Below are 13125 nucleotides of genomic sequence, written 5' to 3' on the forward strand. Positions count from 1 at the left end.
GCTAGAATTTCATTAACATAGGATTCAATCTAAAAACCCGTTTTAGTGTATTCTATTTTTCTTTCTGAACATCCTTTATAATTTACAAGCAAAATGGTCTTTAAGATGCCTTTTTATATGACATTTATTTGATAATGAATGCAGTGCAAATCTACATTTTTGTTTTTGTGAAAGGTGACACTACTGTTTAGCAGTAACCATTCTACTGCTACATATAAACTAGACAGCAGCAAGCATCTGTCAGAGATAATTAGGTAGCTGCTGTGTTTAATGACCATTTTATCGGTTTCTGGTCAGTAAATCAAATGCATCATTTAATATATATAACAATATCCAGCTTATCAAAACTACAAATTAAAAGACGTTGCAACAAAAAATCTACTCTGAAAACATTTTATAGTTTGAAATGATATAAGAATCATTGATTACATCTTTCAGCCGCTATAAATTCAGGAATAGGAGTATTTCTTCACTATCTGCCTAAGTAAAACAATTTATTTTTAACGTATATGAAATACACTATGTTCACTTTGTATGTCTCAGGTCGGGGTGTTTTTGCCAAAAAAAAAAGGGGGGGAAATGGAAAATTCCTTGCGGAATACCATGGCGTTTTATCCAAAGCTGACGACGTGAAGGACAAAGATACAAACTACACATATTTCTTTGACTTTAATGGTGTCAAGTACTGGTATGTAAAATATTTCAACCTTTAAATAATACAAGCCTTTAAATTCAAGCTACAAAATTGGATATCAAACGCAAAGGCGGATCTGTGTCTGTTTTAGAATAAGGTAATAAAAGGCAAGACAGTACTGTGTAACATTTACATAAATCATTTGTGAATCGGATTCCTTCAAGAAAACTAATGTTAATGCTTTCTTTTATTTGTATAATCCATGAAATTACTCGTGTGAATGAAAATGCATTTTCAAAATTAAAAACATCCATTTGAAATCTGCATGATTATATTTGGTCTCTTAAATGTATATCTGAGATAAATTAATTAACTTTAAGACTTTATCGCACTAGTTTCACACATTTGTCTGTTCAGTACGTTTTAATTTTTGTTATTATCATATTTTTGGTAGCATTGATGCCTCAGAGGTACCAAAACTGTATCAACCATCGTTAGGACGGCTAGTAAATCATGCAGACAAAAACAACAGAGAAATTCAAGAATAACAGTCATTGGTGTGAATGGGGTTCCTCATCTTGTACTGTTTGCGACTAGGTTAGTTGTTGCTGTAATTTATTACACATGTTATGAATATGAAAACAGGAATTATCTAATCAGTTGATTTGGCGCTCTTTATATAATTAAGATTCTCCATCAAAAGTATAGTATCTCAAGCAGCGATTCAATATCTGGCTAATAGACAGTTTAAACGAATAACTAACGGTTATTTCAGAAAGAGAAAAACATTCATATCAATAGATATGTAAAATATATCTAATTTGAATAATATTTAACAATAAAACATCGTAAATAATATACATGATAAAAATTCTGGACATTTACTCCTCACTGTTTTTATTGTCGCACTGTGGACATCAAGTCAGTGAGCGTTCAAATCTATCAGTCTGCATTGTGAACACCAAGATGCTGCTCACTAAATCATTATATCTGCCTTATGGACACCAAATAACATATAAACACATGTAATTATAGATGATTTAATGTTGATAAATATTAGTTTTAACAAATGAAATTTAAATGATGTGTTATTTATTACGCGTGTTACTTCTGACATGTTAGTAGGGGATTTAAATTAAACATTAACATGTTTATTCAGATTCTTCATAATTAATAATTATTACGTAAATGCAACATGACATATTTACAAATACGACAGTTACAAATTATCAATAAATGCATTTGTGTAATTCCCATCAAAAGTATAGTCACTGTAAAGCAATTATTAAATATATGGTTAGGAGATTGTTTAACCGAGTTACTAACAGTAAATGCCAGAAGCGAAAAAAAAACCATAAATTTCAACAGATATGTTAAATTCTAATCTGAACAATATCAAGCAATTACATATCATAAATAAAATACATGATGTAAAAATTGAACATTACTAATCAGTGTTTTCTTGCCACACTGTGGACACCGAGTCAGTGAGCGTTCAACTCAATCAATCTGCATTGTGGACACCAAGTTACAACTCACAAAATCATTCTATCTGCCTTGTGGACACCAAATTACATAATTATGTGATTGTAGATAATTTAATGTTAATATCGATTATTTTTTACCAAATGGAATTTAAATGACGTGTGATTTATTACGCGTGTTACTTCGGACATGTTTTGAATATGAAAACATTAATAATCTAAGCAGTTGATCTTGTAGTCATTGTGTAATTAAGACTCTCCACACTAAATACAGTCGGGGGTTTAAATTAAACATTTACATGTTTATTCAGATTCTTCATATTACGTAAGTACAGCCAGACGTATTCACAAACATGACTCTTACAATTTTTAGTAAATGCATTGTGTAATTCCCATTAAAAGTATAGTTATTGTCAAACAGCGTATCAATGTACTGTTTAGAGACAGTTTAAACGAATGACTAACATACATTGCAGAAAGAGAAAACAAACATAAATATCAACAGAACTGTAAAATTGTAATTTGAACAATATCAAACAATAAAACATCATATTTGATAAAACACATGATAAAAATAGAGAAGATTTACTCCTCACTGTTTTCATTAAGTCGCACTGTGGACACCAAGTCAGTGAGCGTTCAACTATTATCATCTTTACTGTGGACACCAAGTTACAGCTCATTTAATCATTCTATCAGCCTTGTGGACACCAAATTTAAAATGTAGTTGTAGATTATATAATGTTAATATCGATTTTTTTTAACAATCGGAATCTAACTGATGTGTAACTGGTTACACACGTTATTTCTAACATGTTTTGATTATGAAAACAGGAATAATCTAAGCAGTTGAACTTGTAGTCATTATGTAATTAAGATTCTCCACACTAAATGCAGTCGGGGGTTAATAAAACATTAACATGTTTATTCAGATTCTTGATATTACATTACATAAGTACGACTTAACATATTTACAGATACGACAGTTACAATTATAAGTAAATGTATAGTTGCAATTTCCATTAAAAGTATAGTTACTGTCAAATAGCGCATCAGTGTAATGTTTAGAGACTGTTTAAACGAATGACTAACAGTCAATGCAGAAAGAGAAAACAAAAATAAATTTCGACAGATATGTAAAATAAATATAATTTGAACAATATCAAACAATAAAATATCATAAATAACATGATAAAAATGTGAACAATTCCTCTCACTTTTTTCATTAAGCCGCACTGTGGACACCAAGTCAGTGAACGTTCAACTCTATCAATATATCTTTCGCCTAAAAGAACTTCCATTTCAATCTTCACTGTTCCAGAAGTAATTTCTTTTAAATAACATTTGTAGGACAATTAAAAAAAAGACATGTTTCTTTTTTCAATCATTACCGGGTATTTCACTTTGTTTTGGTCAAATGCACATTCAGATTTGACTTGTAATGAAAACTGCGACGATGAGCCAGTTCAGTTTCCTGTAGAATACAGAGCGTGTGAATGCCAAAGGAAGGTCTGTAGTTCGATTGGTCATGAGAACAACAACAGTGGTGTAACATCGGCTTCCAAACGCAAAGCAGGTATTGTGTTAACACAATCACTGCATGATCTTTTTTTGCAGTCAATAATAGTTTCCATTCAAATAATTTAGACATTAATGTAAAGGCTTAACAACTTTATATTTCTTCTTTACCACTTGTACTTTCTAAATCTTAAATGCAATTAGAACCCTTTGTTGAATATGATCAATTGAATTCATTTTAATTTCAAAGCTTTGTTTATTTATTTATTTTTTATTCTTTTTTTTTCTTTTTATCCTTCATGATTCTTTGTACTATGATTTTATGTGTTTTTTACAAAGTAACTGAAACATTTTTCTTGTATATATTAGAATTTCCAGTACAAACAGACAAAAAGATCAAGGTCGTTCCTTGGACAGAGAAGCAGTTAGCGGCCATGCGAAGGTCATTCGCCAAAAATACCCGCTGCTTAAGAGTTCCTAACAAGGAGGAATGCGGACGAGCAAGAAAAAATGAGAGCCTGTTGCTTTCTCGTGACTGGAAGAACATCAAATTCCGTGACCATCATGAAATACAAAGATTAAAGAAAAAATGAAGTCAGTCTGAAAAAAAAGTTAACAGAAAAAGAAACATCCGTTAAACTTGCAATGAAATCTAACAGACATATATTTTCAAAATGTAAAAATGTTTATGTGTGTGTGTGTGTTTTTTTTTTGACATAAAGTCCCCAGACACTCGTTCATGGATGTTCATGTTAAGAGGGCATGAAATATCGACAAATTACTATCACGGGTTCGTTCATGAAAAAAATAATAAATTGACTGAAATAAAAGTATTGTAGTTCTTCAATTGAGGTTGTCGTTCTTAATGAAAGCTAAAGATTTATATATTCTTCTAAGTTATACCTCTCAAACAATTCATTCTTGCAGAATTTGTACAGAACTTTTGTTTAAGTATTAGTCCATTATCATTCATTTACATTTATTTACGATAAATACGTGTTCGCGGTCCGAATACATCTATTCATCCTTTGCACTGTGTTTGTTTTCATCTTTACAGTGATAGAAATTTTTAATTAAATGCCTAGATCTTGGCGGTGGGCCAAGGGATTTCTATCTTCACCAGTACAGTTTGGGGCTAATGACTATCACAGTATAGTTCCAATAAACAATGATCATTGTTTATTATAGGTCACTCTACTTTACAAATGTATGAATTAGTGAGAAGGGGAAACATAAATATTGATAACTTTTAAAGTTATACCTGTTTGTTGGCATTTTTATGTAAAGAAAAATATCTGTTGGTCAAACACAATAATTAAATAATAAGAAACTTTATTTTAGGAAAAAAGCAGGCTTTTATTTTTTTCAAATGCTGTATGGAGACGTGTGATATTGCAGAAAAAATGTGACTTTCACTCATCTAAAAGTTTTGTTTAATGTTTGCAGAATACTGTATATAACATTTGTCTAAGATTGAAACCGAATGTGCATTTCAGTGTTACAAAATAAAGCATGAAAAAAATACACTTTTCGCAACTTACTGAAGTTGAAAATTCAGTATAGAAGGAACACAATAATTTTATTTTATCCAGTATATTATATTCAAATAATGGTGATTGCATAAATACGAGAAAACCATTTTCCCATTCCTTTGTAAATATTCTAAATAAATATAAGGATCACCTTCATCAATATGAATTTCATAATAATTATGATATTGGAAAATATTGTTTGTCAACACAAAGAAATCATTGAGTTTTCACTATAACTGTGTTTTATTATCATTATTATTTATAATAATATTACTATATCTTTTATTATTTTATTTGTAATGTTATATTAATATTGTTATCTATATAATATCAAAATAATAGTAATTATTATTATTACCGGTATTCCACATTGAAGGAAAATTAATTTCTTTCAACTCCACTGCACACATCTTCATGGTCTAGTTGGGACCCTGCTGAGCTAATTGCCCTTTAATCAGCTAATGTTACATAATCGCTGATAAGCAGCAGATAAGATGGGAGTTGTTCATTGGATTGTGGGGGACACTTATATAGTAGTGGATCTAGGCCTTTAAATACTATTGTGTTGAATGATCCCTTAGTCCTTACCCTTTACCTGTATCAAACAGTATGCACACTTGCACATGTTAAGCCATATGACCGTGTGGACACCTACCATATAAGGCTGGTGTCCACAACGACTAATTGGTGTCCATATTGTGGGTTACCCCTTCTTCATTTAAATTGGCTATTTTCAGTAAATCATCGAATGAGAAGCCTCAATAATAAGATAGAGTAAGAAAATTATCAATTCTGTTTGAATAATACCATTAGAAAGTAAAGTGTCCACAGTGAAGGTTAAAACTGCAGTGTCCACATGGTAGGCAATATGAGTAACGCACACGCACACGCACACGCACACGCACACACACACACACACACACACAGACACACACCGCTTCTTGGGATGTCCGTTCGTCAGCATACCACAAAAATGGAATTTGACATAGAGTCATTTAAAGGATTATTATGCAGCATGTACGCAGTTGTGGACTTAGGGTTTTATTTGGAATTTCACTCAGTCAGACCACAGTTATGACCCTTGACAATAAAAGAAATATGCAATGGGAAATGGCAAACCAAGCACTGGAAAAGCACGTACCATACGTAAGATCATGCGTAATACTAGTATCATATTTTCCGCCTCACCAGCCAATGCAACATTTTCAAAGACATTGAACTCACAAAAAGATGTAGGTGTTTCAACATGCTAGAATCCGAAGATAATTTTAAGTTATGGCTCGGAAAAAAAGGAGAAATTAACTGGTGTATATTCAAATTATTTCTGCATTGCCAGCTTCCATCATAACGGTTGATTAAGCTTTAACTAAATCCATCACATCTGGAAGTAAGAGAGTATGTCCGCGGGTACGGGCAGACTGACGTTCACCATTCTTATACCCACTTCTATTACTCGACAAGGAATGAAAATTGTTATTTGGTCCAACTGAAAACCTTCAGCAAACACATTTCGTTTTCTATGAGCTAATTTACTCGTTTCCACTTTTTCCAGGTGCATCCCGACTCTCACCAGAACGGTGGTCACGGACAGGGATGTTAAATATATACTTCATGTGTTATGTAAAATCAGTAGAATAAGTATAGGTTAATAAATGGGAGAGCGGTGCCTTTGAGTGATAATGGCCCTGGCAAGGTGATAATAGCCCGAGGGCTTTAGCCCGAGGGCTATTATCTTCTTCCAGGGCCATTATCACTCAAAGGCACCGCTCTCCCATGTATTTACCTGTTTATTACATGTTTACCTATAATATAGTGAGGATTATTTTTGTGTCATTTTTATGGGTACTAGCTTGCATCTTCTGGCACAATAAATTTCAGCTTTTCAGTTTCTATATTATTTGTATAAGATTCTATTTACTGTATAAAATCAAATACCTGGATAGTTGTACTTTCTTGCTTAATGCATAATTTAGGGATAAAAATACGTTATTTCACGAAGAATACACGATGTTACGCTCAAGATGATAAAATAAAACGGAAATATTCGCTGTTTTACCTCCACGAAACGCCATGACGTCATTTCTGTTTACGGACGTTAATTTCCCGCGCTAACGCCAGGGCCATTATCGATAATGGCCCCGGGGCTTATTATGATAATGTGATAATGCATGACGCAATGCGATAATGGGAGAATTTTCAACACAAATTTGTTACTATTTATAGGTACTCATGTAATAAAGCGTTTTTATTATCTCATCGTGCTTTGATATCTTTTACAAAATAAGATATAACATATAACATAATATAGAAAATAATAGAAGAAGAAAGAACTTACTGCATGATACATGCTTTTTATCTGTTACGTTGAACAGTGGTAAAATATTTTTGTTCATTTATAGATTTTATAAAATAGATAGAAGCCTTCTTTGTCAACGGTTAATACAGAAAATATTAGCTTATCTGAAAAATAAACCTTTAAAGGCCATCGGTGTTGTAAACTTATGTGTAAATTACAAAACGAACAAACTCAGTCAGTCAGTCAGTCAGTCAGTGAGAACCGATCACACTGCTTCATAATTTTGTATGTCTGTTAATATGCAAAAGCTGTTTAATCCCGATAATATAGTTATGTCATGTCATGCCAGGTCACGTCACGTCACATCACGTTACGTTACGTTAGTCATGTCATGTTATGTTATGTTATGTTATGTTATGTTATGTTAGGTCACGTCACGTTACGTTACGGTACGTTAGTCACGTCACGTTAGATTACGTTATGTTATGATATGTATCACATAATTTTAATGGGTTTGTCCCTTTCTTCCATTATAAGTTCCCTTCCCCCCTCCGCCATTCCATGGTCTTTGATTTACAATTATTTTATTTTCTTGTTTCTGAAGTCGATAAAAATATAACAGAAAATATTACAATTTTAGCTTTAGCTTGGCTTATCTTTGCATCATAAATAGAGCTACAGTCACACATACGGATATGTCCGTGCGTTGAGGTACGGTGCGGGTAGGATTGGTCTGTGGGTGTATAACTACGGAGCAGTACGTCTTAGTACGGGAAAAATGATGAGAAACAGGTAACAAACAAAGCAATACAGGACGCGAATAAGTACGGATAGGTACGAGGTACTACGTTGAATTACGTTTTACTGCGCCTTGCAACTTGCCCAGCGCACGGACGGGTCTGCGGTAAACTACGTTGAACTATGCTTAAGTACGAGCAGCCTCGGATAACTACGTTCAGCTACGGCGAGGTACGTAACAGCACGGATAACTACGTTTAAGTACATTTAACTACGGATGAATAAGTTTCAGCCAAGTTGGACTAAAGTCACGCTCAAATGGCTACGGTTCGCTCAAACTTTTGTGCATGTTCAAAAGTTGGAGAAACTTGCAAGTTTGGGATAAGTTTTGAATACGTTTTGACCACGTTTTGGTACGGATTAATACGAATGACTACTCTGAGGTACGGCTCAGGTACGGATCGATACGGATTACTACGTTTCTGTCCGTAGCTAGACGTAGCTATCCGCGCCGTATGTGACTGGGGTATAAAGTAGGTACAGTTTAAAAGTTTTATTTGGTACGCAGTTAAATCGGAAAAAGGCATTTTTCGAGCACACAAGACAGATTGTAAAGTCATTTTATATTGTATATATGCTTTTACAATGTGAAAAGGTGTTCAAATCATCTTCAGTTTCCTATAATATTACAATATATTGTAATTCAGCTTTATATACATGTGAGGAGATGCAAAAATTACAAAAAGGTCGGGATATATAGCCACGACATATTCAGATAAGACTTACTAAGCTGTCGCACTCCTTAAAATGACATGTCGCGCGATAAGAATATGCAATATGTATACATTTACTAGCTAAGCACAGTATTAAGGCAATACATAAATTCATTCATGCACAAACACCAATTCCTCCATGGCTTCCTCTTCGGACTTGAAATGCTTCTCGTCGCGACCCGTATCGTTTAGTTTTTAGTATGTAATTGTTTTTTTTTCCAACTGCCATGAAGTAATTGCTATATAACAATCAATGTCAGTTAAATTAAACACAAACTGTTCACAGATTAATATGTGTCATTTAACAGAAAATAAACGCATGTAATTATGCTTAGAAACACAGCTTTGCCTTAATATGTTGATGAATTGCTTTTTAGCTCACATGTCACAAAGTGGCAATGTGAGCTTTTGTGATCGTGCAGCGTCCGTCGTCCGTGCGTCTGTCCGTAAACTTTAGCTTGTTACCACTCTAGAGGACACGTTTTACATAGGATCTTTATGAAAGTTGGTCTAAATTTATATCTTGATGATATCTATGTCAAGTTCGAAACTGGGTTACAAGCTATCAAAAACTAGGTCAGTAGGTCTAAAAATAGAAAAACCTTGTGACCTCTCTAGAAGCCATACTTTTCAATGGATCTTCATGAACGTTATTCAGAATGTTTACCTTAATGATATCTAGGTTAAGTTTGAAACTGGGTAAAGTGCCTTCGAAAACTAGCACAAGGTCAGTTGGTTAAATAATATAAAAATCCTTGTGACCTCTCTAGAGGCCATATTTTTCATGCGATCTTTATGAAAGTTGGTCTGAATGTTTATCTTGATAACATCTAGATCAAGTTTGAAACTGGGACACGTGCGGTCAAAAACTAGGTCAGTAGGTCTAAAAATAGAAAAACATTGTGACCTCCCTAGAGGCCATACTTTTCAATGGATCTTCATGAAAATTGGTCAGAATGTTTACGTTTATGATATCTAGGTCAAGTTTGAAACTGGGTTACGTGCCATCAGAAACTAGGTCAGTAGGTCAAATAATAGGAAAACCTTGTGACCTCTCTAGAGGCCATATTTTTCATGGAATCTATATGAAAATTTGTCAGAATTTTAATCTTGATGATATCCAGGTCAAGTTCAAAACTGAGTCACGTGAGCTCAAAAACTAGGACACTATGTCAAATAATAGAAAAAAAACGACGTCATACTCAGTTCAAAACTGGGTCATGTGGGGACAGGTGAGCGATTCAGGATCATCATGTTCCTCTTGTTAAAGTTCTCCTATGATATTTGAAAGCACAAAGCGTTAGTTTTGTAAATTTTATGGCGATGTTATGCTTCATTTAAAACATCATTGTCTAGTGTTGTAAATTTAGCAGCTAGTCTTTTTAAAGCTGATTTATTAATTGATTCTACTGATGTGGAACTTTGGCCTCTGCTACTTGAGATGTCATTCACCAGTTACCCTAATAAATTGCTTGGGACTGGAGTGTATTTCATTTTGTATCATTTTATCAGGGTATGTTGTCATCATGTACCATCGTAAACATGTCTGGTCTGTTAGAGTTAGAGGTGGCTCCATATTCGGGATGGTACCATCAGTCAACGGTTATCCTCATAAATATTAGGGGTAATCTTTGTCTTTCATCACTGTGATACACTCCAAATATGGGAGGGTACCTGCTTTTGCATATAAAACTATTTCAGAACTAGGGAGGGAATTCTTTACTTTTGGCTCGGACTTTGAAAATGACAGATCATAGAAACAAGAAATGAAATATTTACAGTTATAATTATAAGTGACTTTAGACCAGAGGAATGAGAGAAATTATAATTTTGATGACTTATTTCCATCACTAGACAAAATCTCATAATAAACTAACATTGAAAACTGGATTTGAAGTGTATTTTATCAATGGAGTATAAACCCCCACACCCGAACTTACGTTTTTCAACACTGGTGGCAGCGACGGAAACGGACTTACACACGTGCTTATCAGAAATTTGGACATATATTTCTATTTAATATATTTGTGGTGACAATTAAGTGACAATCATGGGACCTAAAAAGCAACAAGAAAAAGATTCTGTCACAATTGAAGATGATGACAGTCATGAACATGTAAGGGGTGTCAGACTTGTTTGAAGAAGCACGATTCCTGGTCAGATTTTGCACAATTCAATGACGTTGTTCCATTATTCGATAAAAACTTGAATATGGGGAATCAGAATAGGCCAGTCATATTACGAGCGAAGGCTCAAAATAGTGGGTTATGGAGCAGTATTTTTATGCTCATGCAGCTGCAAATCATGAAGTTGATAGGTTGTTTCAATACACTTTTCCATGGATTAAAACAGACTGGGAAGTACTTCCGAAATCGCGTTCAACGACTTCGATTCCATAATAGTCTGGATTTAAATGGTGTACAAAGTGGAAATAGCTTCAGCTTTGGTGACAATAACGAGGAGGTGTTGAACAAGGACGTAAATGCTATACTGGATGAACATGTTGCATTATCCGAGGATGCAGCACAAACATCTAACTTAGGTTGTCTCAAACAGTTTAACACAGTTAATTGTTCACCTGTCAAAATGGCCAAATTACAGAGAGCAGACCCAGATTTAGGAATTGTGATACAGTGGCTTGAAGAAAACAGACGACCCCTGAGAGATAAGGTAGCAGGGAATTCACCAAGTGTGTGGAATTATTGGCTAAATTATGACGTGTTAACTCTGATTGATGGAGTGTTATTTAAAAAGTACTTTGTCAGTGCAAAGGACCATCGGCTTTTGTTGATAGTGCTTAGAGTACTATATAAGGAACTTTTGATATCTTGTCATGATTCAATTACTGAAGCACATTTAGGAATTTCAAAGACATATTCCAAATTACATCTCAAATATCACTGGTATAAAATGAAGGAATACGTCCAGTTGCATATCAAAAGTTGTGAAAAGTGTGCATTCCGAAAAAGGCCGAAAAACATGCCGAGGGCACCATTAACAGAGTACACAGTTGGCCATCCTATGGATCGTATACAAACGGACATAATGGGGCCACTTAATGAGACAGAATCCGGAAATCGGTATATTATCGTGGTCATTGATGGATTTACCAAGTGGGCTGAGTGTTACGCAACCAGAAATCAGCTAGCAAGTATCGTTGCTCATAAGATCGTATATGAATTTTTGTCCAGATATGGTATGTGTTTGGACATACATTCTGATCAAGGGACAAATTACCAATCCAAGTTGTTCAGTGAAGTCTGTCGGATTTTGGAAATTAATCAGACTAGGACTAGTGGATATAGGCCAATGGCAAATAGTGGACCAGAGAGATTCAATCAAGTTTTGCAAAATATGATATCTACTTATGTAAACTCCAATCAAACAAACTGGGATGAAAATCTTAATTTAATCACCTCCGCATACAGAGGATGTGTCCACCAGGCGACCGGATTCACGCCAAATTATTTAATGATGGGACGTGAAGCTATTATCCCGGTTGACATTTCACTTGGCTGCATTTTAGAGAACAAAGTAAGTTCAGTGGACTATGCCATTCAACTACAAGAGAAGTTAACAGAGGCGCATCAGATAGCACGAACTAATTTGCAAAAGAATGCTGTCAGACAGAAGCGTGATTATGACACCCGGTTTTCAAAAGCACATTTTAGTAAAGGACAGTTAGTTTTGTGTTTAGAGAAGTCTAGACATAAAGGAATCAGCAAGAAAATTGACCCTAATATTTGGAAGGGGCCTTACGTTATTACAAGGAAGATCACAGACCTTTTGTATGAGATAAGACTTTCCCCAAATGGCAAATCAAGAATAGTGCATCATGACAGATTGAAACCGTTTCATGGAAATAAAACGACCCATTGGCAATCAAACATGGTGAAGTCTAAGGAAAATAACTATAAATCAAAAATGAAAGGGTTCCAGCAAACTTCCAAATCCTGCCTGGACAGTACCAGTCAACAAGTGAGGAGAAGTTCAAGGAACAGGACTCAATACAGACCATACCAACATGGTACACAATAGTAATAAATATTAAAAGTGTTAATTGTCCTTCATCGTGAGGATACTTCAAAGGCTAAGTGTTGGGTATATATAAGGGACTTGCACATTTGGGCAATCATTTCTAGACATTTAG

At 34.3% G+C, this 13125-nt stretch overlaps 1 protein-coding gene across 1 annotated transcript; it reads left to right on the top strand.

The window, feature by feature from the left end:
• The first annotated feature begins 3486 nt into the window (after window positions 1-3486).
• LOC128559205 (uncharacterized) lies at window positions 3487-4371 on the top strand. The gene is made up of 2 exons (XM_053550406.1): window positions 3487-3694; window positions 4006-4371. The coding sequence occupies exons 1-2, from the start codon at window positions 3487-3489 to the stop codon at window positions 4227-4229; spliced, it is 432 nt and encodes a 143-aa protein (XP_053406381.1). The 3' UTR covers window positions 4230-4371.
• Window positions 4372-13125: the final 8754 nt, after the last annotated feature.

Source organism: Mercenaria mercenaria, chromosome 9 (assembly GCF_021730395.1).
Source record: "Mercenaria mercenaria strain notata chromosome 9, MADL_Memer_1, whole genome shotgun sequence".
Taxonomy (NCBI): Eukaryota; Metazoa; Mollusca; class Bivalvia; order Venerida; family Veneridae; genus Mercenaria; species Mercenaria mercenaria.